The 27,792-nt window shown below is 52.1% G+C and overlaps 1 protein-coding gene across 1 annotated transcript in view; it reads left to right on the top strand.

Annotated features, from left to right (window-relative positions):
• Nucleotides 1–27,792, top strand: part of TRAPPC12 (trafficking protein particle complex subunit 12) — a 55,686-nt gene that overhangs the window by 16,325 nt on the left and 11,569 nt on the right. Inside the window, exons 3-7 of the mRNA XM_007469247.1 lie at nt 3,322–3,435; nt 4,483–4,621; nt 16,695–16,807; nt 24,691–24,763; nt 27,334–27,407. Of these exons, the coding sequence (XP_007469309.1) occupies nt 3,322–3,435; nt 4,483–4,621; nt 16,695–16,807; nt 24,691–24,763; nt 27,334–27,407 (513 nt within the window). The remainder of the gene's footprint in view (nt 1–3,321; nt 3,436–4,482; nt 4,622–16,694; nt 16,808–24,690; nt 24,764–27,333; nt 27,408–27,792) is intronic.

The raw sequence follows: 27,792 nt of genomic DNA, 5'->3' as shown, positions 1-27,792 counted from the left end.
CTCTCTCCTTCCTTCCCAGCAGGCAGTCGGCCTGTCTCCAGCTTGGTCCGCCTTTGCTCTGTAAGGCTCCGAGTATTTGGTTAGAAACGAGCTCTGAGTCTCGCTGTCCCTGGCGCTGCCCCCGGGAGCTTGGTGACTCGCAGGCCCCCAGAGCTGCCTCCTCACTGCCCGCCGCTGCTCGTTCACCTCCCATCTGGTGGATCTGACCTCCCTGCTCCCAGTATGCCACCTTCCTTCACTCTGGCTCTGCGTCGCCGCCTGGCCGACTGGCCGGCCCGTCCTCCCTGCCCCGGCCGCTGCCCCACCCTCTGCTCCTCCACCCTCCACGGGCAGGTTCTCCCACGTCCCGTCTCGGGCGGGCACAGGCCACACGGCCAGCTGCTCAGAGGCCCAGGTTGGCCCCCAGTCTTGTCCCCCTGCCTTCTGCGCCTGCAGCTGTGCTTTTCAGGCTTGGCACTGAGGACAGTGGGGTTGGGTTTGGGGTTTCGGGTTTTTCTCGTGGTTTTTGGTTTGTTTGTTTGTTTGACTTTCCAGTCTTTAGACTAAAACTTTTGTAAAATTCAATATCAATTAATAATAATGAGAAAAATGAGATGTGCCACATGCAAGCCCGCTTTTGTTACATTTTATTCAACAGACATCTCATCCTGTGGAAGTTTCTCGGCCTCTGAGCCTTTCTCGCTGTGGACCAGTCACAAGCCACTGAGGGCCATGGTCCACAGTTCCTCCAAGGTGGCAGCGGCCGCATGTCCTGTCAGGACCATGGAGTACCCTGGGCCCTGCGGGCCACTCGGTCCCCGGGCAGCAGTTGAGCACCCACCTCCTCGGAGGGTGCACAGAGCCGCCTGGAGCCTGCGGAAGGGGCCAAGTGGCAGTGGGTGGGTGTGGTCCACAGGCCGACGCGGGGTCTGGGGGACTGGGCACGTCCCGAATGCTGCGGCGACATCTGCACGGCCCCTCAGATTCACTGTTCATCACTGCAGGGGCTGCTGTTTCCAGAATGTCGCCATGCTCTTGGCAGCCTGTGCAGGGTCCTGGCCTTACTTGCCCCCGTCCTCACATGGGCTGCCCACCCTCACCTGCCCCCCTCCCTCAGGCCACAGGGCCTTCCCTCCTGCTCCTGTGCTTCCCGGCTGCTCACACCTGCCCTCCTCACTGGGTCATCCCTTACTCGCTCTCAGCTGAAGTCCTTTCCTGGGAAGACTGCCCCATGCGCTCTGTTGCGATCTAGTGTCACCAGCAGGAGGGGTCAGCGTGTGTGACGCAGGCGGGCAGGTAGAGGCTGTCACCAAGCCCTAGGGCCCTGCTGAGATGTACACACAGAGCTGGTCCGAACTCAGCAGAACACCCTTCCCTGTCCCTTTCCACGTTTGCAGCTCAAGGAGGGTGTACACGGCCGCTGTTACCATAGAAAGGGATTATTGTGCTGAATTTAGACCGGAGAAAGCATCTGAAGATAGTTGTAGTATAAATTATCTTAACCTGCCTAAAAGTATTTCTGAGCTACCCACCAGAACGTGGAAGTCCTGTGTTCCTGGAAATCGTTTCTGTCGTACTTTGGACCGTTTCGAGGGAAGTGGCTCCAGTCCGGTCTCAGGATGGACCAGTGGCTCTCAGAGCTGGACAGCACATGGCCCTGGAGCAGGAGGCCTGACACTGCGCTGTCTCTGTGCCAGTCTTCTCATCGTGGAAAGGAAAAGCTGCAAGATATATTTTAAGAAATCGGGTTTGCGTCATCCGGTTACAGTTGCAGCTTGCTAACAGGAATCTGATAGCTGGTGCTGGCTGTCGGGCCAGTGAGTAAAATAACGCGGGAGGAAAATTATGCGAGAAAGTGTTGAGAAGCCCATGCAACACTGAGAGACCACTGCATGCCTATAAGAGCGGCTGGAATCCAGGCTCTGATCCCGCAGGTGCCGGCGGGCGTGCGGCCAGCAGGCTCCACTCTCTGCTGGTGGAGAGCAGGTGTGCACAGCCTTGAGGGTGCTTGTAAAACCAGATGATCCTGCCATCCAGTCCGGCAGTCCTGCTGCTTGCTCTGCCCAGAGGATTTCAAACTCATGTCCACACAAAAGCCTGCACTTGCATGTTCATAGCACGTTTATTCATCGTGGCCAAAGATTGGGCGTGGCCAAGGTGCCCTTCAGCAGGTGAATGGGTAACGGTGGTTCGTCCAGACGCTGGAATATCACTCAGCACTAAAACGCCATGACCTGTCGGGTCACGAGGAGCCACGAGGAGCCTGAGGTGCCCGTGGCTGGGGCGCGCAGGCGGCTTGCATTAGGGCACACGGCCAGTTCACTGTGGAGCCTGGACTCGTGCCGCACCAACATCCTTCCCAGCCCAGTTGCGCTAAGCGGGCTGGGCGTGCACACACACATGCACACACACACATGAGCGAGGAAGAAGAGGAAGGAGGGTTCCTCCACGAGGAGCTGTGTCGTAAAAAGAAATGTGAATTCTAACTGAGGAAAGAACAGGCTGGACACGCTCCCCCGGCACCCCCGGCTTCTTGTTCAAGAAGCACTTCACAGACACAAAAATCACTCAGTGCGTCCTTGAAAACAGCTGTTTATTGTCCCCCTTCCTCGCTGGCGCCAAGGTTCACAGGCGCAAAGATGTGTGTTCACCCCCTGCTCCGCCCCCTGCCCCGCAGACCTGACCCGCCTCTGCCGTGCGGACTGGGCCGTGCGCTGCTGCGGCGGCGGGTGGTGCCTGTTCTGTCAGGAGAGCCTGCGTCCAGCATCCACTTCTAGCTTCTTAAAGGGTCAAACGTTCCCTCTGGTGATGTTTCCCCGCCCATTTGCCTGGTGGCCCTCCTTTCTGTGTCGCATCAGGGCAGAGATGGGCACGGTGAGGCCGAGTCCCTGAGCCCGTGTGTCAGTATCAGCCAGCGTCCCTCTGCACTGCATGTGGATACACGGCCTAGAACATGTTGCGTCGGCGTAGTTCATTGATTTATTTTTCATATTGAGAACATAGAATCATGTTAAACATATAAACCGCTTACAGTCACACACAGACCTTAGATACAGATATACCCAGCGCACAGATTAAAATTAAATATTCGATTGTAATTTGATAATAATCACAAGATAGAGGTGTCTTGCTAAAAAGGAAAGCAGCCTTACGGATTTGTGGTCGCGGAGCTTTCGTAGAGAATTCTGCCCCCGCGCTGTCAGTGGTTAACTGGTAAGATACTCCCTTTCGCTCGTCTTGAAGCGCGTCTCCGGCTCGGCACCCTTCCTGCCTAACGCCCGCCCGTCTGGCCTTCGCGTCTGAGGCGCCGAGCCCTTGGTGACGTGTCCCCGTGTCTTTCAGAGCTGCAAGAACTGGAGAGCAGCCGTGGACCTGTGCGGGCGGCTCCTTACAGCCCATGGCCAAGGCTACGGCAAGAGCGGGCTGCCGACCAGCCACACCGCCGACTCCCTGCAGGTACCTACCTCCCTGAGCCTTCTCGGCTTCAGCAGCGTCTGGGAGCTGGAAGGGCCTTAAATTCTTAAGGAGGGAGGAGCCCGGAGAGTTCTGAACAACGGGATGCTCCTCTGACGAGAAGGTGCAGCGCAGAAGTCCTTAAATTCCCGCCTCTCCACGGGGCGTTTGCTAACTTTTATTCGAAATTCTGTGGGGCCCCCCCCCCCCAGATCGAACCAGCCTCCAGATTCTCCAAGTCCGCGAAGAGCTGGTGAGAGGAGGGACCCTGGAGGCCTCCGGGCGCAGCAGTCTGGGCTGTGCTCCTGTTTCTCTGTCTGTCCGCCCGCAGCCAGCGGGGCGCGGTCAGGAGCACGTTACACGCGCTGCGTCCCCCCAGCCTCTGGCCCAAGCGGAGGAGGTTTAAGCCTGTACACACGGCCAGGGTGGCCCTCCCCGGACACGGCTCCGCTTCCCACGTGAGCCGACCCCCGCGCCCTCTTCACGGTCGTCCCACAGACTGCCACCACCTTCCTGCTCTGCAGCTGCGAGCCCCGCCCGCCACCCCCAGGTTACGGGCGGCCGTGCACGACGGGCCGGAGCAGGGCCGCCCTCGCTCGCTCGGAGCGGTGCCCGGCTTTTCAGCCCGGCCCTTGCCACGTGGTCACTGCTTTTACACCTCGTTTGTCTCCGTGGTGGAACGAGGTTGACTTGGGTCACTTCCGAGGCCCCAGCCCTGCCCTCTCACGTGTCCTCCGCTGGTTTCCTGAAGGTGCCGCGGGTTCTGGCCACCGCTCCCCCGACGCAGCTCTGCTGCCCGCTCCCCCTGCGCTCACGGCCTCGCTCCTCCACCCCAGCCCCTGGATTCTGCTCTCCTTCGGGGAGGGGGTGTCCCTTTTCAAATCCGTTTTTATAAACCTGTAATTATGTAAACGTGCTAAGAAAGAAAGTTTAGCTCTTGTTTTAATGTATTTGAAATCGAGTTCTAATATCAAATTAAGAGGGAATAGGAATCTCTGACCCTGCGACACACAGATAACCTATTATTTCAATTATGTTTTGTGTTTTTAGCTTTGGTTTGTGAGGCTAGCACTGCTGGTGAAGCTGGGCCTTTTCCAGAATGCGGAGATGGAGTTTGAGCCCTTCGGAAACCTGGATCAGCCAGATCTCTATTACGAGTACTACCCTCACGTGTACCCTGGGCGCAGGGGTAAGGCTGGGCTTAACGTCAGTGCTTCTGCACGTGCTTTGCTTTGCCTGCACTTATATCCAGTCCTGGTCATCAGATGAGCGGCCCACAGTGGGCCTTGACATACAGGGTGACCTCACTCTGGCTCCTGAACACACTGAGCTGGACAGACCCACTGACGCATCCGTCTGCCCATTCTCGGGCACCTGATGTGCCATGGCACTAAGATCTGGTATGAGGATTAGGTGGTGACATTCAGACTGTGCTCCGGAGTAAAAAATAATCTTCTGTCGTGACCTAGTGCAAACTTTCACACAGAAATGAAACAGAGACAGTCGTGCAGCAATACTGATTCTGTGCTGTTTTCTCCTAATTTCCATTCTTATTTATTTAATTTCTTTAAAAGTCTGGTTGCAGCCCACCAATGGGTCAGGACCATCATTTGGAGACGCTGGGCTGCAGCATGGGGTAGTTGTCGGCAGGTGGCCAGAAATAAGACTTGGGGAAGGGAGAGGGCCGGTTACAAAGAGCCTTCTGGAGCAGGCTTGAGGTAGAATGAACATCTCCTGGTGGAGAACCTTGTAAATGTGTTTGAAACCCATCACATGTTTGTATTAACTGTAAAACAATTTGGAAGGACCTCTGAGAGGCAGCATGAGCATGGGTACTGAAAGCCCAGGCTCTGGAGCCAGACTCCCTGTTAAATCCGGGCCCCTCCTCTTACTCGTGTGTGACCTTGGGCCAGTGATTCGGCATCTCTGCCCCGGTGTCCTTATCGGTACAACGGGGGTGGTAATCATGCTTCTTCCTGGAGAGTCATGAAGAGGAAATGAGGTTGTATGTGTAAGTTGCTTAGAAGTGGCCGCACGTAGTAATCGCTGCACTGGCTATTTTTCTTATCTGTTCTTGATTCGCGAGTGACACACCGTAGATCACCGCCATCTTTTGTAAGATTGGCTGGTCATCGTCAGTTGGATGCAGCAGTGAAGCGACAAAGAAAGGTCCTGGTTGCCAGGAAATGCGGAGCCTGATTGGGGAAGAAAATATAAAAACAGAACGAGAGACTACAAAGGCCCAAATTAATAATGAAGATGGTAATTTTTGTAGAAGTTTCAAAAAACCAAACATCAACGTCTTCCTTGACTTGGTAGGTAAATGGGGAGCCAAGACCAGGAGTGAAAACACGCTTCTCAACTTCTTTCTGTGTTGTTTTTCCTTACATCTCAGATCCTGTTTCTTTGGGGGACACAGGGAAGCTTGGGGGGTTAGGCTTTCTTAGTCCTCAGTGCTTTTCCTTCATCATCTTCACTTTTCATGCAATGGGAGTTGGTCTGTATTGCCCTGAGTTTTCCCAGGCTTGAAGGAGGATTTTCAGCCTGAGGTACTGTTAGACTTTTAGCCTCACTAGTGTAAAAATTCTTTTTCTTCTTTTTGACTAAAGGAACTCACCCCTTGTAGAAAAGGGGGAAAAAAGGTAGGTTTTAGAACCTACCACAGGGCAGAAATCAGACCGGTTGTCTCGATGAGGTTGGCTCGACTGAGTGGAAGTGAACCAGCCGTGCAATACTGCTCGGAGTCAGGAACGGGGTGGCAGGGCTCCCACCCCAAATTTGTGAAACTTCTTACCCGCCAGTGGCCTTTCGGGTCCAGCTAGTCTCCGGAGGAACAGGCGAGAAGGGCCCAAAGCCAGGAGCCCTGGTGAGCAAGCGTTCAGGGTGTGGCCCCAGCCACAGTGGTGGCTCCACAGGTTAGAAGTGGGTGGGAGGCCCCCCGGCCTTGCTCTCCCGCCCACGCTTCCTGCTCTGGGGCCCCGTGGTGTCTGCACAGGGCAGGCAGACAACGTCCACCTCCTCTCTCGGAAGGTCACCCTCCCACACTTGTGCCAGGAAGCCCCCAGCACTGGGGAGCAGGGCTGTATCCGTCCTCTCGCTCCGTAAGGCTCATCCGTGCACCCGGCGTTGTAGGGAGGTCCACGTCCTCCCGTGCTCATCTGGAGAGGCCCAGCATCCCCTGGTTGTCCGGGGGCTACTCCCCCAGCATGGGAGGTCCTGCGTTCCTTTCTCACCGACACTTCCTAGCTATTTGTGGCCCATCCCTTCCGCAGAAGGCGATGAGCAGGCTTCTACCCCAAATGAGGATGTGTCTCTGTTGCCACTTCTTAATAGTGGAAAGGTGTTCGATGGAAAGGTTAAAGGCATGTTATGTGGGGAAGCGTGGGGATATTTCTGTTCAATAAATTCTACCTGGCAGCCTTGATAATCAAGAGACGGCTGTTCCCATGCTTCTGGTTAGGAGCAGCTATGTTTCCCTTCAGCATAGGAAAAAAATGTTTCTTCCCACCGTGCCTGACTGGCCTGACGGCTCCCATGCCGGCCTACCCATGGCCTCCCCCACACCCACAGCCTCCCCCACACCCCTGGGCCTGGTCACGCTCGCAGCAGAGCGCGGGACCCTCCTCTGGGTCCAGGGATTGGCAGCTGATGCCGACAGGTGTTTTGTCTGCTGCTGACAAAAGCTCAGAACTCTGAGCGCGCAGGCCATGGCCCAGTGGCTCTAAACTACAGGTGCTCTGTCCTGTGGCCGCTGCGGCCCTGCTGGCTCTCCTCACGGACAGAGGTTCACGGAGGCGACACCGAGTTTCCTGCAAAATGAGGAATCGGGTCCAGGTGTAGAACTCTGTCATCCTTCCCCTCTTAGAACATCTCGTCCTGAGGATGTGCACACTGAATACAGGCTTCTGATTCTGCCTGGAATTACATTGCACTGGGATGGGGATAAAGAGGAGCTGGTGGCCCTGCGTCACTAAGCAGCTCAGGTAGATTATGAAATAGACAGAAATCCTACGTATATTTGAGCTAAAGCGTGTGAACATTCATCCATAGTGACATGCTGAATGTTTACTCATTTTTCTTCTCATTTTGTGGTGTAACAAGCCTAAATGTGAGATTTTGATTCATTCATTTCATTTTAGCTTCCAGTATATAAGCAAAGCAGGTCATTAAAATGTGCTTTTAAAAGGAAGCTATAATGATATAAACAAATAAATAACATTTATGAATGAGCTTTAATATATTTCATTTAAATATTGGGCATAATTTTTACCCATTCAGAATATTCATAACAAGTCATAATGAATCATAAGAAAAAATCATGAAATTTTCTTTTTTAATTTTCATCTAAGAAAGGAAGAGTATTGTGGTCTTATAAATCCTCTAACATTTCTAGCAGTTTTTTGTTTGTTTGTTTTTTGCCGTACGCGGGCCTCTCACTGCTGTGGCCTCTCCTGTCGTGGAGCACAGGCTCAGGACGCGCAGGCTCAGCAGCCATGGCTCACGGGCCCAGCCACTCCGCGGCACGTGGGATCTTCCCGGACCGGGGCATGAACCCGTGTCCCCTGCACCGGCAGGCAGACTCCCAACCACTGCGCCACCAGGGAAGCCCTCTAGCAGTTTTCATGGAGTCACTTTCAGGGAGTGTGTGTTTTCACACACTCAGGCCTTTTAATCAGTTGTTTGGAATTCTCACCCTTGTTCGCAAGAAAGAATGACGGCAGTGGTTGTTGAACAGGCCACCGGAGGCTGGAGAAGCCCCCTTCCTTGAACTCTCCTTGCTCGTCCCTCACCTGTGTCCTCCCTCTTCGCGCTCTCTGTCGGTTGCTGCTCCCCTCTTTGCTGTATGTGCATCCCTGTAATTCCAGGCCCAAGAGGCTGGGCCAGAAACTGCTCGCATCAAGCATCTCAGACTGCCCACAGCGTGGTGAGCAGAGCTCATTCTCAGGTGTGGGGTTTAGAAGCCCTGGCGGGGGGCTGTGAACAGACAGCTCGCGTCTCCTCCTTGACGTGTGGTCCCCACACCCCAGCAGGACACACCCAGATGTGATACGCTAGGGTGACACCCAGCCACTGAGCTTCTCCACCTGTAACTGTCACACAGCTCGGGAAACCCAGAGCTTCAGCGCCGGTCGTGCCAGTAGATGTCAGAACAGTGGCCTGAGCCCGGAGCCTCAGCGGCACCGTGAGAACCTGTCCCCTCTGCCGGGCAAGGTTGTCTTTCCTGTTGGCGTCCCGCTGCTTGAGGGATGGCAGGCCCCTGTCTAGAACTCTGATTGTGCTTCCAGCAGGGTCCTCACACACAGTTTTGTGGAACCAGATGTCACTGGGCTGCTTGAATGGTTCCCGCAGGTGGAGACGCTTGATTTTTCTGTCACTCACGTCCTGTGTACTCTTACCCATCCAATTCTGTCCTTTTTGAGAAGTCCTATGTTGGGATGCCTCCTGGTTGAATCCACTCTTTACTCAACAAAAATTAAATTTTTTTAAACGTCAAAAAAGAGTTTTATTAAGCACTCAGATAGTTAACAAATATTAACATGTTTTTCATATTTACTTCAGACATTTTTTGTAATAAGCTCAAGTATTATTTATTCAGCCTTTAAAGCTCCCCATTTCCATCCCCTCCCAAAGCAGCTTAGCGTGAATTTGTGTTTCCATATCATGTTTTGACATTTCCACTGCATACACACACACACACACACACACACACACACAATACAGAGAGAACTGCAGGCTTTTGAAATGTACATGAGGAGCATATCTTTTTTCATTTTGCCTCTTTTTCCCACGTAACATTATTTGTATCCATACGTATCCATAAGGTGAGCAAGTAGGATCTTTCCAGTTCCAGACCCTAATGAACGATGCATTGTGGTGCGTGTTTCTCTTTGGCCACGTGTTCCTGAATTTCTCTATAAAAAGTGTCAGTGCCAGGCTGTGTGGTGGTTGTATTTCCAATCTTACAAGAAATGGTCAAATGACTTTCCAAAGTAGTTACACTAATTTAGATTCCCAAAACCAGTGTATTCAAGTTTTTGTTTCCCCACCTGTGAATAAGTTTTATCAATAAGACTTCTATCTGGTGGGTCTGAAATTCCACCTCTCGTTACATCTTCTAGGGTTAAATAGCTTTTGTGTGTTACTGACTGTTGCAGTTTCCTCTGAGGGGACCCACTCCTTCATAATCTTTACCCACATTTCCATTGGGTTATTTTTTGTTATTGATTTGTTGTAGTTCTTTACATATTTTAGGTATTTAATCCTTTATTTGTTATGAATCTTGCAAATATCTTCTCCCATTCTAGGAACTATTGTTTCTAACCCTAAAAAATACCAGCATAACCTTTTTGTCAGCTTAGCAAGGGTCCCCCATGCTCCCTGCCCACATCATCTTTGGCCCTGAAGATGGACACCCCTGTACCACCCTACACAGCCCGCGGAGCATCCACCCCTCCCTGGAAACCTGATCCCACCTCAGCTCCCGGGGAGAAAACAAGAGGGTCACGGATGCCAGCCTTTTCCCAAATAAGTGTTTTGGGTTTTGTTTGTCTTTAGTGTTGACAAGTTCAGAATTACTGTTCCTGTTAAGGCTTTAAAGTACCTTTTCAAAACCCTTCACATTGTTTCTCTTTTGAGAGCCATTCTTCATACGTTTATAATAGGCTTCTCCCTTTAATTTGCTTTTAATCAAGTTATTTTTGATATTGTAATAGTTACACTAAAACAGATTGCTTCTCCTCCTGTTGGGTTTGTATTCTTGAGAACGGTTTAGAGGGATTATATCCATGGATAATATTATGAGATCATTTACTGTGTTTTTTTATGAACATCTTGCTTTGGTCTGGTGCCTTTGTTACAATTGATAACCAGTGTTGATACATTATTATTAACATTACATTTGGGTTCACTCTTTAAGTGATGCATATTCATTGAAATTTTATCTTCAAAACAGATGAAATTGTCCTTTCCTGCTGTCGTTAACATACCCATTCCTGATGGAGTTCTTTTCAGCCTCTTGTAGGACACTAAGGTTTCCCATCCCAGCACCATCTTTTCTGTCTTTTGTTGGAATTCTGTCTCCTGTTCGAAAGAAAGCATAATGTTGGAAGTGAGCTTCGGGCTGTCAAAGTGCACTTCTGCGTAGGACAGTTCACTCCAGCTTTCTGTGCACCTGGAGGAAAACTGTGAAGCCACAGATCTGTTAGAAATGAAAAACATTTTGATTTTTGTTTAAGAAACGCACAGATAGCAGTGCCTCTTCTGATACTAAATTCAAATCTGTGTGTTTAGTTTAAGTTAATAGAGCTATAATGATTTCATATGAAGTCTTATTTCAGAACTTAATCCTTATGAATTACCGAGTCAGACTAAAGCTGATGAGACATTACACTCTGATTGACCCTCTGGCTCCCATCAGCTCCCTCCCCACCTGGGTCAGCAAAGGTGAACTGTCACTGGGTCTTCAGTCCTTTTCTGCCCTCCCTCCAGAATCATGCAACTCACATTTCTAGTTCTCAGACTAAATTCAGAAACTTTTTATCCACACATAACCATACCTGGTGGTTCAGAATTGTTCAGCACATTTCAGATGTCTTACTTTGTTTTCTGTGAGAAAATTAACTCATGTCTCAGACTTAACATCTGCTGCTTAGGTTAGATTTCCAGTTTACTTTGCTCTGTGCCAGAGCTCTTCCGAGTTTATCACTTCAGCCTGTTTTCCTCAGTCTGAGAAGCTGGTTTAGCAGATCCTGCATCTCTTGACCTTGCTCCCTCTCCTAGTGAACTCCAGCACGTCCAGTCTTTCCCGGAATAGATGGTCAAGAGAGACGAAAATGTGCAGTTTGGGGCGCCACCTCTATCGTCAGGACACCCGAGTGAAGCCTCCTGTAACCCGTCTCACGCGAGAAACGTGGGAGACACATGCGTTCCCAGCGCCAGCTGCATCAGACTCAGCGTTTCAGGCTCATGCAGAGGCAGTATGGACCATCCTGAATTCCCCTTCCTGCCTCAGGGCTCTGGGGCAGCACTGAATTACCCCTTTACTGATAAGTCGTCTAGGACTCGCTCAGGCTGGTGTTTTGTTTTCAGATGCAGCCTTGAAGTTGGAAGTGTCTCGTTGAGGGTTGTTTTGTGGCGGGTGAGGGACTCTGTGCTCTCCGCCAGGCACGGGCGTCCCCCAACCTGTGTCCTCATGGCAGAGCAGAGGAAGCAGGGGCTCCACTCCTCACGTGCCGCCTGGTCGCAGGGGTCAGGGAAGGACGGGGGTGGGCGCCGGGTCCAGGGAAGCAAGTGCAGAGCAGCAGTCAGGCACCGGGTCCTGCTTTTGCCTTGACAGCAGGAGGAACTGCCAGGCCCCAAGGGGGAGAGCTGAGCCTGCCAGCCGTGGGCAGAGGGTCCACGGAGTCTGTGCTCTGCTGGGTGTCCACCAGGCACCATGCACCATCGCGTCAGCACGCCCGGGCCTCCCAGCAGCCTGGCCATGTCCCAGTCCCCTGTCCTGCTGGGCGGGTGGCCAGGAAAGTTGAGAGAGGACGCCACCCGCCCAGCACACAGGCGAGTGGGTGGCGGGAGGTCCAGACTGTCTCCATGCCAGGGAAGTCCTGTGCCTGTGTGCCCCGCTGGAGTCAAGCTGACATTCCTCCTGTTGCTTGTTCTTTCAAGTTCGCTGCCCAGCACGGGGCCTGCGTGATTTCTGGTGCATCCCGCTCTGATTCTGTGGCTGCCGAGTGGGTCTGCAGTACTGCAGGGGACTCGATAACATGAATTGTGTAGGAGTGTTTTCATTTAATGTTTTCTAAATGATTAATGAGAGCACTTGTACCGTATTTATACCGACCTAGATTTTGGCAGGTCATGACTATATGTGGGAACTTTCCAGAAAAACAGATCCACTGGGAAATACGTTTCCTTCCAGATTCTGACTTGCCCTCTTTTTCAAGGCGTGCTCTCCATGCAGGGGAGACAAGCTTCTGGCTGGTGCGGAGCTGTTGCGTATTTCATGTTGCTGGATTCTTCTGGCATGAAGGGCTTCACTGATTCCCAGTGACTCTTCACACAGAGCAAGGCTGGGTTTGCTAGACTGAGAGAATCAGTTTAAAGGTACTTTTATTTGCATTTCTTTAAAACAAACAAACAAACAAAAGCAGGAAAGGCCTGAGTTACGTTGAAACGGTTTCTTTTGTGTTTTATTGGCGAGGTTGTGGGGTTTGCTTGGGAACAGTGGTCACATCCCCTTCGTGACCAGCGTACATCCAGCGCCTATGCTTGCATTGGCACCTAAAACCCACTGAGTAACTGGCTGTTAACCTGTTCAAGCTGGGATTAATAGACAACGTTTCTCCAGCTGCTTTTCTTGTTTTGGCTGTGTGAACAGTATATTTTTCTAGAGAGGGGCATTTCTCTTTCTGATGTGTCATGAGGCTGTGTGTGTGCTTCCCTCTCGATTTCTGCTCTACGAGCTTTTTAAGCAGAATGAGACCTTCCCCGTGGTACCAAGAGAGAAGAGGGGGAAGCTGCTCCCCACTTCAGCCCTGGCTTTCTCCCGGACACCCCCAGGAGAGCCGCAGGCAAGGGTGACGTGGTTAAGGAGGACCGGTGCTGACCCTTCTCTTCCTGCTCTCGGCCGTCTGGATAGAGTCCCAACTCCAGATGCGAGTCACAGGGAGTCACGTGGAGTGTCACCTGTTGCCGGCGTCTGCCTGCGTCCACCTCCCAGAGCTGCGGGAGTCTGCTCTGGCACAGACAGGCTCTGGTGGAAAACTCAACAGTTTGGGACAGGGGTGGCTGTTACTCCATAGAAGACGGCGCCTGGAGAGAAGACAGAACTGCAGGCACGTTCTTCTGGTCTTCCAAAGGGTCTTTGTTCTGTCTGCGTTAGTTAGGACTTCCAGCAGCATGTTCAGTAGGAGTGGTGCAAAGGGGAGGGACATCTCAGCACGATTCAGGACCTTAGGGGGAGCCACCTAGCTTCTCACCGTAGGTGTTTATAGATGTTTTTATCTGTAGGTGTTTATAGATGTTTTTAGCTGTAGGTGTTTATAGATGTTCTTTATCAAATTGAGGACGTTTTCCTCTATTCTTAGTTTGCTGAGAGTTTTAATCATGAATGGCTGGTATGTTTTGTCAAATGCTTTTTCTGCTTCTCTTGATTTATTGTGTGATTTTTCTTGTTAAGCTCGTTTGATGTGATGGGTTACGTTAATTCTTTTTTGAATGTTGAACCAACCTTGCATACCTGGAATAAATCCCAGTGAGTCATGGTGGATAATTTCTTTTATACACTGTTAGTTTTGATTTGCTAATTCTCTGTTGGATTTGATCTAGTTGGATTTGACTTGCTAATTTTGTTGAGGATTTTTGTGTCTATGTTCATTAGCTATGTTCATCTATAGTTTTCCTTTCTTAAAATACTGATTTTTTCCTGATTTTTCTATAAGGGTAATGCTGGCCTCATAGAATAAATTAGGGAGCATCCCCCCCACCTCTGTTTTCTGGAAGAGGCTGTAGAGAATTGGTACCACTTCTTCCTTAAATGTTGTCTAGAATATTCACCAGTGAAACCATCTGGGCCTGGGCCTGGTGCCTTCTATTTTTGGAAGGTCACTATTTATCGATTTCATTTCTTAAGTAGATATTGGCCTATTTAGATTATCTATTTCTCCTTGCATGAGTTTTAGTAAGTAGGTTGTGTCTTTCAAGGAATCGGTCCATTTCATCTAGGTTATAAAATTCATTGACATAGATTTGTTCATAATATTCCTTTGTTTTCCTTTTAATGTCCATGTGATCAGTAGTGATGACCCCTTTTTCATTTCTGATATTAGTAATTCATGTCTTCTCTCTTCTTTCTTGGTTAGCCTGGCTAGAGTTTTATAAATTTTATTGATTTTTGTCAAAGAACTAGGTTTGGATTTTGATGATTTTTCTCTCTTGATTTCCTGTTTCCAATGTCATTGCTTTCTGCTCTAACTTTTCTTTCTTTTCTTCTGCTTTTATATTGCTTGTTTTTCTCTCGTATCCTACAGTAGAAGCTTAGATGATTAATTTTAGGTCTTTTAAATATATGCATTTGACACTGTAAAATTCCCTCTTAGCACTGCTTTTGCTGCATCCCACGTATTTTGATAAGTAGTATTTTCATTTTCATTTAGTTTGAAATATTTTCATATGTTCTTTTAAATGCAAAAACTTCCCCAGGTCCATGGGCAGTTTCCAGGGCAAAGAGCAAGTAACTCCCGACCACCTTGTCATATATTCAGCTCATTTATAAATTGGGCTTGGGAACTTCACAGACGTTTTGTTTCTGCATTTATCTTATAAAGCCTAAAGTGTCCTAGAGATTCTCTCCCTGCAGGTAAATTCTAAACCACGTGGGAACGACTATTGCCTGTTCTCTGTTTGATGTATAGGGATGACAGACACAACTTATGTGTGACTTACCATGTTAGCGCAATCCCATTTTAGTGATGCCAACCGTCAAGAAATGGTTCTTTCTAGGAAGCTGAAATGACTGATGCCATGATGTCAACTCAGTCATCCGTATTCTTCAGACGTGGCAATTATTTAGTGTCATCAAAAAGAAAAAATTCAAACATTTAAATTGAATAATTGTCATCTTTCTTTTCTCTAGGCTCACAATCACAATAGAAACTATTTTCCATAGTATTCCTTAGTTTCTTTGTCCTTTTGACCTTTCTTCTTCCTATCCTTACTGAAGACCATAGAGCATCATCCAGTTTTTCAAGATAAGAAGCACAAACGTGAAGCCACCTCAGTGTGGCACATGGTAGAGCCTCGCTGATGGTTGCTGGATGGACGGTGGACGGACTGAGGCACAGAGAGGCTGAGCAGCTTGCAGCTGTCACACAGCTTGCTTCTAACTGTCTTTAAAGTGTAGTCCAGCGACTTCCCTGGTGGCGCAGTGGTTAAGAATCCACCTGCCAATGCAGGGGACACGGGTTCGATCCCTAGTCCGGGAAGATCCCACATGCCGCGGAGCAGCTAAGCCCCTGCGCCACAACTACTGAGCCTGTGCTCTAGAGCCCGCGAGCCACAAATACTGAAGCCCGCGTGCCCTGGAGCTCACACGCCGCAACTCCTGAGCCCTGTGTGCTGCAGCTACTGAAGCCCGCATGCCTAGAGCCCGTGCTCCGCAACAAGAAGCCACCACGATGGGAAGCCCGCACATCACAACTAAGAGTAGCCCCTACTCACCACAACTAGAGAAAGTGCACACGCAGCAACGAGGACCCAACGCAGCCAAAAAATAAAATAATAATAAAGTGTAGTCCAGATCTAAGTATTGAGAGGTCCTTTCTGAATCTGTGTGATTGCCCTGTGCTGGCATTGTCACATCCTTTAAGTCGTTCATAATCAGCACAGGCTGTTTGATTATTTGATGGCATTTAAATACTTATATACTTACTAAATTACGATATATACTGATACAGGTACATATCCAAGTCATGTCAGAGGGGAACGTGACACTAACAGAAAGATTCCCTCACCCTGAGAGAACACAGCCACATTCAGACACTGTATAAAAGCTCATTTCAACTGCAGTCCTTTTCAGATCACTGCTCTCATGCTCCTGGCACGCTGATGGAGGTGGCACTGCCCAGAACTCCCTCCGGGGCAGCCCTGGGCAGTGGAGTCTTCAAGGCCAGCTGCCGTGCCTCCCTTCCGCTGGGACAGCTCTGAGGTAGAACTTTCACTCCAGAGCCACACACACACACACACACACACACACACACACGTACGCGCACACAGACACACACACCACACACACACACGTCCCGGAGTCAGGCTGACGCTCCGTCCTCAGGACCTGGGCCCGAGGCGCACCCTCTCTCATTTCCCTCCGCAGTAACCCGACCTACGCAACCTTCTACAGGAGCTCGACATCCCAGAGAAGTACAGAGAATCCATGAGTGTTCTGTTTTCTTTACTGGAGCAGGCGGTGGTCTCTACCATTCTACTCATTTTGTGACAATTTCCACACGATTGTGGTGTAACTCTGGAAAAGCAGTGACAGCCAGCTTTCTCCTTTGGTCACTGTCTAGAACATACAGCTGTACAGAGAAAACCAAGACACGTTTTATAATTGGCATCATCGCATACTTTACCAAGATATAAGGGATTCTGTCATCCCTTCTGCTAGAACATCTGCAGATTCCCTGCTGCGTGGGTACTCACTCTGAGAGGGTGCTTACTTGTGCTCAGTTATGGCAAACAGACTCACTCTGCTTTGACTTTGGTTCTAGGTTCCATGGTCCCCTTTTCGATGCGGATCCTACATGCGGAGCTTCATCAGTACCTGGGGAACCCCCAGGAGTCGCTGGACCGGCTGCACAGGGTGAAGGCCGTCTGCAGCAAGGTAACCGTCGCTCCAAGTTGGGCCGCTGATGCCTCCCCTCCTGATGGAGGGCTCACCCAGACCTTCCCGCCCTCACGAGCAGCACATCACGCCACCCTGTACCCTTCCCACCACTCTGCTTCCCCCTCCTGAAAGGCAGGCTGACCCGGTTCCTTGTGACCGTGCAATTCACTGTTCTCGCTGAATTATTCTGGGGGGGGTGGTGGGTGGTTTTCGGCAAAGCTTGAAGCCTGAAATCTTTCTTCCCGGTATTATTAGTAAATGAAAAGCAGGAGCGTTTCCTCTTGTGTAGAAATCACACACGTGAACACGTGCCAGGCTGCCCGACCACTCACGCATCCTGCAAAAGGCTACGTGCACCTGCTTCATGTCAAACGGAGGCATCAGAGCAGTATTTAAAGAGATAATGGTTTAAAATGTTCCAGAATCAAAGCAAATTATAGTGTATCATGACAAGTGTCATTTGTAATACTGACTCTGGAGGCAGATAAGGTTCAGAAGTGCTTCCTGAGTTCTTCTGGGTTGTAAAGTAACAATTACGTGGAAGGCATCAAGTTGTATCAACAGAAGATGAGATTTACTGCACTGAGTGATGGGAAGGAGAGATGTGGGGTTCAGAGTCTCCCCATCTCCAGGCAGCGGGCAGCCACGCCCCCGAGAGCCTCCATCTTCAGACTGGAAGTGAGCCTGCGTTTCCTACCCGCCTGGCAGCCTTGCTGTGTAGCTTAGCTGCAGCGTTGTCTGTGGAAGGGCTTCCAAAGCTGTAACAGCAAGCAGTTAGGAGCGGCAGCATGTGACAGGTTTTTAAATGAGGTTATTTGTACTTGTCGAGTTCCTGCTTCAGTCCCCAGCTGCTCTTGGTGGATGTTCCTGGAGCTCCTGGGGGGTCCTCTGTGTTCCCAGCAGGGAAGTGGCAGGGCTTCCGCCCTCGCAGAGTGGACACCACAGCAGGCCACCTGACACGCTTAAGCTTTGCATCGGTTTCTGGCTTTTATAGCTTAAAAGATAAAAACGTTGCTCTCTTATAATTTGATCCGTTGATGGGGGAAATTGTGTCATCACTATTTTTTAGAGTCTAACACTCCTTTCCCTGACTCTTAAAACGTGGTTAAAATAGTTATTTCCAGAAATAGGAAAACAAAACTTGTAATTGGTACTAAATCAGTGATGTTCGAAATCACACACAGATGATTGTTTTTATTGCTTTTCACTCACCTCCGTGTCACACAGGGGAAGTGCATATGAATTCTAGGGCTTTAACCCTAAGGCTGTCTCCCAAGTCCTCCCCAGCGGGCTCCACGCTCTCCATGCGTCTCTGGGTACCCGCCTGCTACACCTGCTGCCACGTGGTGCTGCCCTTGACGCCACGGGCTCGGAGGTCGGACACGGGGGTGGCGGTGATGGCGGCAGTGGCCACGGGGCTGTGCTCAGTGCTCCCTTCTACATGATGGGTGCTGTGCTCCGTGCTTTATGTTAAAGCTCCGTAAGTGCTCACAACGGCTGTACAAGGCGGTGTGCCATACCTGATGTACAGACAAGGAGACGGAGCCTCTGAGGGTTAAGTACAGCTGAGGTCCGGCCGCGGGGGGCCTGAACGAAAGCAGGTCGCCGGCTGTGAACCGGCCGCCGCCCACGCCTTGCACCCTCTGCGGGTCCAGCTGCAGCCCTTTTCCCCGCACGTGCAGCGTGTGCCCGGAAGCCTTGGAACGCGGCTTCGGCCTCGCGCGTCACCCTCCGGTGCCAGAGAGCGCCAGCCGCGCTTCCTCTGCCAAGAGCTGCCCAGTGGGTCAGGGGGCGCTGGGCTCCTCGCTGGGGGCGGGGGGCGAGTCCAGCAAGGAAGGAGATGAGTTATCCTGTGAAATAGTCTCTCCCAGGGTGATGCTCGCACCCGGCCCCCTGCCGCGGCTTCCTCTCCCCAGCCTGCTCGCCGGGCCTGGCCTCCTGCCCGCCCCAGATCCAGGGGGCCCAGGCTCAGCCAGCGCCCACCAGGCCTCCCAGACGCAACTGCCTGCTGGGGTGCAGCTGCGGGTTCGACCAGGGCCCACCCGGGCCGCCCTGGAGTCGTCACGGGGGCTGGGGCGGGCAGGAGGCCGCGCCGGGGCTGCCCTCTGGAGCCGCCGACCGGCCAGCGCCTTGACGGCGATCGAGGGCTTCACTCTGGGCAGGCAGTGAAACCAGGGCGTCATTTCCGGAAGGAAAGCAGCGGCGTGGTCCACACCCCCGAAGCGCTCTGTGCCTGTCGGTTTCGTTGTGCGTGTGGCGTCTCTCGTTGCTCTGGAGGTCAGGGGTGGGCGTGGAAGCCGCGTCTGGGAAGGAGGTAAAGAAGAGAGCACGGAGGTTCCCGTCTTTAGTGAGAAAGCCGGCCGAGGCCCCGCTCGGTGCCTGGGAAGCGCACACGCTTGTCGCGGGTGCAGGTGTGTGTGCAGATGTGCTCGGAGCCCGCTGTTGGTCGCTGCCTCTCTAGCACACGTCAGGTGTTCACAGGTTCAGCCCCAGCACGGGTTTCCCAAGTGAAAGGGGACGACCCGGGTGGCAGCTAGAGTGAGATGCGGGCGGGCCCGGGGCAGCCAGGGTGGGTGAGAAGCAGACACCTGCCACCCGGTGGCCCTCGGCCCGGGCAGCCGGCGTCCCCCCTGCAAAAGGACACACTGGTATAGAGGTCTCCCGCTGCTTCCAGTCTGTGCCGCCCCGACCAAAGCAGCAGGGCACAGAGCCGGGTGTCCCAGGGCGCCAGGCTGGGGTGTGGGGACACGACGCGGGCTCCAGATGGGTGTCTCGTCTCCACAGCCGTCACGTGGGAAGTGTTTAGGATGTGACGTCCGCTGTCCAAGCCAGCCTGCAGAATTACAATTACAGAACGGCCTCTGTGAAGGAAGTAATATGCCCTGAAGGAAGAACACTCCAGTACGTTAGTGGTGTGGGTAATGGGATTAATGGTCATTTTTATTCTCTGTCCAGTTCTTAACAATGCACGTGTTAGTTTTATACGTAGAATTTTTTTCTATTGAAAAAAAATTAAATGAGGACTACAGGGCAAAGGGAAGATAAAATTCAGACAGCAGTATGGTCGGTAACGTACAAGGTTTATGCCACACACAGGTTTGCGCTGAGGGTCCAGGTAAGCAGAGCAGAGAGGGACATAACACCAGTTATGGAATCCCCGGCATCGTTTGCTCAGAAGAAGCTGAGCTTTTCCTTATACGGAAGATTCACTGGAGAATTGTTAGAGCCTGTGTATTCAACCTGATGAGAGAGCACTGTCTCGATTTTTTAGGTGCGGCCCAGTTTTAGCAGAACATCACTCATGACCTTTACAAAACGGTCCAGGGTTTTCTCTGCTGTCTTTGAAATAGAAGGTGACAAGTAAGAACCACGTGGTGGAGTAGTAAATGTTTGGTTCAGGTGTAGTGGCATCGATGAAGAACAAAATATACCTCGATTTAAAATAAGCGCGCCCCGCGGCTTAGGAGAGCCGTCCCTGTCATGCCACAGCAGTGGCACCTCTGCCCACCACCCCTGCTCCTCGGCTTCTCTGCGGGCCACTGCATCTCTGGGTCCTGTCGGCAAAGAGCCGGGGAACACGTTTCTAAGCCCGTTTTCATGTGTCCTGTTGCCAGATCAGCGTGGGGTTTGGGTCGCCGCTGATGGGGATGTGCCGTGTGGGTTTAAGTTCAGTGCTGCCCTGCCCTATAATTCGATTTCTGCAGCCTCCGCCCACCCCACCTTAGCCGGGCTCCGGGCACCAGGTAAGGAAGTGCCCCTTCAGAGACCCTCACTGCCGAAGGAGCCCCTCGGGAAGGGACGTCGGTTTGCTCTGTTCTTGGTTGGACACCCTAACGAGGCAGAGGTGAGAGGGGTGTTTCTAGGAAGGGTTCATATCTTTACTAAAAAGGAATTCCAACAGATGGACCTGCTCGGTTATGCTGTTTTACTTGTAAGCGAAGTTAAGAATGGAAGAGAGAACAGACATTGTCCGCCCTACCCCTGCCAGCCGCTCTGGGAAGCACCCAGCTGGGCGGGCCATCGGGCGTGACCACACCCGCTGCCGCCGGGCTTCACCGGAGGCCCATGGTCCCCACGCCCCTCTGTCCTGCCCGCTCCAGCAGAGAACAAATTGACAGTGGCTTCATCAGATGAGATGGGAGTGGCTGGCAAGTGAGGGGAGGTGGTGGAGAAGGGGAGGTGATGGCTCCTAATCCCTGGTTGAGGCCACATCTGTGCTGAGAGGGCCCAGAAGGAGGAGGTGACAGGAGTGTCCCTGTCATCAGGGTTTGCAGGATTTGTATCCTGAAGGCTCATGGTGGAAATTTGCATCCTTGCAGATCCCAGAACAAAGACTTGGGAATGTCGACCACACCCCTCAGCAGCCCCAGCCCCGTGTGAAATCTGATGTGCCAGAGGTGACCCACAGTGTGCCGTAAGGTCACCCGAGTTGGCAGGTGGTCCCGCCCGACACCTGCATGATAGCCCAGCTACAGGCAGCCCTCGGTGGAACAGAGAGGTCTGGAATCTCCATCGTGGCATTGTTTACCTTGGCATCGAAGGTTCTCACTCTCTGACCTGCATGGAAAGAGAGAGCATTGCTTCAAGGTGTGATGCCCTGCTGGGGGGATGTCCACAGGCCGTGGTTGGAGGGGCTTTAGAGTCAGGCAGACGGGTGTTTCCAGGTGTGACCCTGACTCTTCCTGGTGGGGGTTGACCAGCCTGTGGAAGCCTGGGGAGGAGTGGTGTCACCAGCCACCTCCAGACTGCTGTGTGGGTTAGATGACCAGCGACCTGGCACAGTGCGTGGTCCATGGGAGTGTTTAATATTCCTGCAGTGGCTTGGAGCAACTCCCAGAAGCCTCTTTTCCAGAAGGTCTCCTAGGAGACTGGTAGGGCTGAGAAGGTCCCAGGGCTTTCCAGAGAAATCTAAGCCCCTCTAGGGAGACGTGCTCTCACCTCAGTCTGAACACCGCAGGTCATTAGTGAGTCCTTGGGTCCTTGAGTTGGGGCCGACCCCCAGGGGTCCAGAGACTGGGCGCTTTGTGCATAAACCCGGCCACTAGACCTTCTCCACCACAGCCCGTGACAGGCTGACAAAGGACAGGACCAGGGCCCCTTCCCTGAGAGCTTTCCCACAAACCGAGGTCCCCAGACCACCCATACTGGTGTTGCCTGGAGCCCATCAGAAGGGCAGGGTTTGGGCTGCACCCCGCATATGACTCAGAACCTGGAGTTTAAAATACCAGAGTCCAAGGCCATGCGTATGCACCAGGGCCCGTGAACTTCTAGGATTTCTGCAGACGTGTAAATGGGGTGTTTCTTGTGGGCTGCTCAAGTTTGCTGAGAACCCAAAAATGTTTGTAAGTGATCTTCCAAACCCAGGGTAACTGCAGAGAAGTCGGGGCATGGGTTTGGTCCCTTTAAATATGAGTAGGTGACACATTGCCTGTTTGAGATCAAGTGGTCCTTTTTATTTATTTATTTATTTATTTTTGGCTGCGTTGGGTCTTCGTTGCTGCGCGCGGGCGTTCACCAGTTGCGGCAAGTGGGGGCTACTCTTCGTTGCGGTGCGTGGGCTTCTTGTTGCGGTGCGCGGGCTTATTGCGGTGGCTTCTCGTTGCGGAGCACGGGCTGTAGGTACACGGGCTTCAGTAGTTGCGGCGCTTGGGCTCAGTAGCTGCAGCTTGTGGGCTCTAGAGTGCAGGCTCAGTAGTTGTGGTGCACGGGCTTAGTTGCTCCACGGCATGTGGGATCTGCCTGGACCAGGGCTCGAACCCGTGTCCCCTGCATTGGCAGGCGGATTCTTATCCACTGCGCCACCAGGGAAAGCCTGAGATCAAGTGGTCTTGGTTACATATGGAGTCAGGCAGCTGGGTTATTCGTGCGAGACGTATAGTTTTCTCCTTGGACAAAACAACCGAGCCCGGGCCTTCTGAGTCCTTTGTCCTCCCTCTGCTGCTGTCCAGAGTGTTGACGGCATCTGCATTGCTGGAGTGACACTGCCCATCCCAGAACCAATCCAGGACAGCCCAGGACCCGCGGGTGGGGCGGGGGGTGTCGATGCAGCCTCTCAGCTCTGGTCACACCCACCTGCTGACAGAACAGTGGGTCCAGAACCGTCTCCCAGGCCCACATTTCCTCCTGGCTGCTCCCTATTCATGTCCAAGCAGCATCTTCACACACTCAAAGCCACTGTCATTTCAGTATTGTAGTTACTTTTGGAAGTACATGGCTTGCCCAGAGCCCAGCTGCTGCCACCTCGCCACCCCACGCTCGTGTTTCTGGAGCATCTTCCAGAATGGTGCCGTGGGCGCAGCCCGTCTTGGTCGTTCTGGGAAGCAGACCCAGAACTGCTCACAGGCGTCCGATCTGCACCTGGACAGGAGGGACAGGAGGGGCATGCCGCCACATTTGCCATCTGAGTAGCTCAGGCTTTGGGTGGGAGCGTTTCTACACTTTACAGAAATGACCTTCGGTAGATCAGCGTGCTATTACTGTGACTGTGTGAAGTCATACGGGTGGGAACTCTCTCCCCCAGACACTGTTCTCCTGCGATTTAGCTCAGGCTGGAGGTAACTGTGGCCCCCCAGGTGGGTTGCCCAGATGCATGGAGATGCCCTGCAGGGGGCCAGGACCACTCCCCGACCTCGCCCTCCTGGAGTCTGTGCTTCCGATTCTCTCATGCTCTTTTGTTGTGGTTGGTTTTGCTGTCAGGCCTGCCCCTCCCGCCACGTCCCATCCGTCAGCCCGTGAGTCGAGGCCAGACTTCGGGCCCTCTGCACTGTGCATGGCCCCCGGGCCTGGGACGAGCCAGGCCTCCCGCATTTCTTCTTCAGAACCTCTTAGTCCTTCTCTTTGTTCCTGTCCCTCCTCAGTGGTACCTTCGAGGCCTTCTTTCCTGGTCAGTTTCTATTTTTATGATTATTTATCAGAAGACCAATTAGCTGAAAAATGTCATTTGACCTCGTTTGGACCAACTAGCTCGTCTTCGAGGTTACAGTTTTGAAGCCCGGTTGTGTCCTGAGTGGTCACGGTAGGACAGGCCTTCGTGTTCACAGCGAACTGTCGTCCACCTTTTGTGAAGCGCTGACCCTTGGCAGCAGAGGAGGCCCAGCTGGCCCGTCTCTATGCGGATGGGACGAGGCCGGTGAAAGCCCGGAGCAGCTGCTTCGCTGGTCGTGAACGTCACCTCTTGTGGCTGGGCCGTTTGGGGCAGTGCTGCCTGGCAGGGTGGCCCACTACACAAGGGGGTGTCTCCCCAAAGCACGTGGCCTGAAGTTGGCCGGCAAAGAATCCTGAGACCCCCGTTTTCAGTTAGCACGTCTTTCTTTTCCTTCCCTGCAAACAGCGTTTACTATTAACACAGTTTTTCTCCTCACCCTGCCCTCCAAAAGAACATAGGCTCTTCCCAGATCACCGTGGTGGCAACTTCTTTCCTTTCAGGGAAACCAAATCACAGAGGAAGCAACTCAAGGTTATTAGCCGAACAGTAAAAACTATGTAAAGTGACAGATGCTCAGAATTTATTTGATACATTTAAAAAGGCTGCATATATCTCAGGTGCCCTAGAGGAGCGAGACTGATGTTTTCACAGGAGTTAATAATCATCCTCTTGTGTAACATTCCTGATGCTTTCCTGACAGAGAATATCTGCCCCACGTCTGGGGTCTCTGATGCTTTACGAGTGTCATAAACCCAAACCCCCCACCAGTCAGAGAGTAGCTCCCTGTTTGCCGTCATCTCCGTGCCTTGTGAGCAGCGAAGCTTAAAATGTGTCCCTGCGAAACACTCCTTGACAAATGGGTTTCCATATAGGGAAATCTGCTTCTCCTGGAGTATATTGTGACAACGTCTAGAAGCAAATTCATTTCTGTTGTTCTTCCTTCCATTTCCCACAGATCCTGACAAACTTGGAGCAGGGCCTGGCCGAGGATGGCGGCATGAACAGCATGGCCCAGGAGAACAGACAAGGTCAGTGCCGGACTTGCCTTCCTTAGACAGTCAGCCGGCATCGTCAGAGGGCTCGGCCCCAAATGTTTCTCTGTCTCATTCTTTTCCTTCTCACTCCGTAATGCACTCATCCTTTCATGCATTCATCTCCTCGGTCCTTTCTAGGACCAAGCCAGGCACCGTGGTTGGTGCTGGCATAAGGCATGAACCCCGCTCTCGGGGAGCCCCGTCAGGCCGAGACCCGCCTGCAGCAAATAACCCCAGAAATCAACGTAAGCGTCCTCAGCAAGGTGGGTGCCTGGCTCGTGGGGAGCCAGAGGCCTCAGCCAGTGAGTGGCAGGAGGGAGCCTGAGGCCTGGGCGGAGCTGGAGAGGAAAGGAAGATGGGGCCCTGCGTGTGGAACCTCGGGGGCCAGGCTGTGGAAATGGGTCTTTATGTGAGTGCTGGGCGGGCAGGAGCCGAACTGCATTTTTTTTTTTTTATATGTTGTTGGATTCTTTTTTTTTTTTTAACATCTTTATTGGAGTATAATTGCTTTACAATGGTATGTTAGTTTCAGCTTCACAACAAAATGAATCAGTTATATATATACATATGTTCCCATATCTCTTCCCACTTGCGTCTCCCGCCCTCCCACCCCTCCAGGCGGTCACAAAGCACCGAGCTGATCTCCCTGTGCTATGTGGCTGCTTCCCACTAGCTATCTACCTTACTTTTGGTAATGTATATATGTCCATGCCTCTCTCTTGCTTTGTCACAGCCATAAAAAGAAACGAAATTGAACTATTTGTAATGAGGTGGATAGACCTAGAGTCTGTCATACAGAGTGAAGTAAGTCAGAAAGAGAGAGACAAATACTGTATGCTAACACATATATATGGAATTTAAGGGAAAAAATGTCATGAAGAACCTAGGGGTGAAACAGGAATAAAGACACAGACTTACTAGAGAATGGACTTGAGGATATGGGGAGAAGGGTAAACTGTGACGAACTGCATTTTGAAAAGATTATCCTGGCTGAGATTTCTTGAGAACATTAGAGAGAAGAACTTCTAATCATGCTTCAAAACCCAGCTCAGATGGCACCTCCCTGAGAGGCTGGCATCTCTGCACATGAGCCTGTGGGCTTATGTGGTCTCCAGGGGCTCGGTGGTCCCCCGCTCTGCGCCTGACTTGGAGCGGTTGTCAGTGACCACGGGCGAGCACGGATGATGTGGGCAAGGGGTGGGCTTCCTCTGAAGCCATGCTGTGAGGAGACAGATGTGCCAGAAGCAGGAGAGGTGGCCTGAGAGGAGAACCCCCCGGGCAGAGACCTGTGCCCGTGCCTCAGGCACAGCGGGGCCCTGGGCGCCGTGCACCACGGATGCGCTCGTGACTGTGCAAAAGGGGGAAGCATCCCAGGCAGGAGATGTCCATCCTTGAGGACCAGCAGCTCTGGCTATGTTTGTGCTTTAAACACAGATCCCTTTCTTTGAGAAATCCCAGGGGACCAGGTCTGTAGGTGCGATGTTCGTGCGTCCTTCTCAGTGACTTAAGTGCAGGTAGATCACAGGGGTCTGACGTGGGCATCTCCGTGCCCTGGGACATCCTGCCCTCAGCATCTTTCCCACTCTGGCCATGTCATCCCACAGGGTGTCCGTGTTTTGGTGACAAGGAGCAGGTAGTTGTTGGAGCTCAGGAAGCAGTGCCTGGAAACCTGACAACTCACAGCAGATCAACAGATTTATAAGGCAAAGAGGGGAAGAAAGCACTAGAAAGTCCTCAAAGATAATCAAAATAAAATTCAGTTCACTGAGAATCACATTTTACATTGGTTAAGGAAAGATATTCAGAATTTTTCTTTTCACAGAAATGATGTCATAAGGGGAATGTAAGCAGCTAATGTATGTTTAATTGCAGAAAGGCAAAGTGAGTTACGTTCTTCATTCTGACAATTAAGTTTTGTGTCCTTTTCTCAAGCACTCCAGCAATAAGCATCATTTCTAGGAGACTGTTATCCCAAAATTGACCCTTGGTCCTGGCAGCGGGAGGAAGGTCAGTTTAAGGCAAGCTCGCCCAGTGGTCACCATTCACATGTGTCTGGGACATGCTTCTCCCCGGGCCTGAGCTGGATGGCAGATTCAACATCCGACCGAGCACTGGCCTCTCCAACCTCCCTGCCCCGCGTCCGCTCCACTCCCCCTGCCCTCAGAGCCTGCTGAGGCAGATGGGTTAGGAATTGTTGCTTCCACTTAAAAGATCACAACACCTAGGCCTTGGGCAGGCAGGCCGCTGTTACGAGGGCGCAGCTGCTGACACTGGGGTGTGACCGTCCACCAGCCCTGCAGCCGGGAGGCCTTCAGGCCATCCAGGTCACACCAGGAGTGGCCCCGCTGCAGGGCGAGGGCTGTCGTCTTGGCTGGCTTTTCCCATGTTTCGGACGTGCCGAGCTGGGGACGTGGCCCTGGTCGGCTCATGGGACATCCAAGGTGTGGGCTGTGCAGCACAGGGAGCGGTGGCCAAGCTGGGTGATGGGGCGGGGCGTCCATCTGTCTGGGTCAGCCAGCAGCAGGACCCGCTCCCCATGCACTCACCATACTCTGCTCTTGCAGCCTCCGTGCAGCTGTGGCGGTCCCGCCTGGGACGGGTGACGTGCTCCATGGCCAACTGTCTGCTGCTCATGAAGGTATGATGTTCTCGGGGCGGGGGGCGGGACCGCTCGGACCTCGAGGTGGTGTGCATGCGGGGGCGGTTATCGAGCAGAGAGGCCAGTGAGACACGCGGGATAAATGTGCTTTAATTTCTACTGAAAGAAATGTCAATAGAATGTAGAATTTACACTGCCAAGTTTAATTGTTCAAACAGGGGTCGAAATGATTTAATTGAAATCCTCCTCATGCTCTCAATTCTCTCTCCCTCCTGTTTTTCTCTGGATTCAGTCCCAGAGTTGGCCTCTGTTCCCCCCATTAGAGGAGGTGGTTTCCCTGGTCCTGACCTGACTTGCGCTCAGTGGTCATGGCATCTGGGGACAGGCTTCCCCGGGAGACCTGCTCCTTAGCCCGCCCCCCATG

The sequence above is a fragment of the Lipotes vexillifer genome, unplaced genomic scaffold, assembly GCF_000442215.2.
Source record: "Lipotes vexillifer unplaced genomic scaffold, Lipotes_vexillifer_v1.1 scaffold356, whole genome shotgun sequence".
Taxonomy (NCBI): Eukaryota; Metazoa; Chordata; class Mammalia; order Artiodactyla; family Lipotidae; genus Lipotes; species Lipotes vexillifer.
This window is presented reverse-complemented; position numbering and strand designations above follow the sequence as displayed.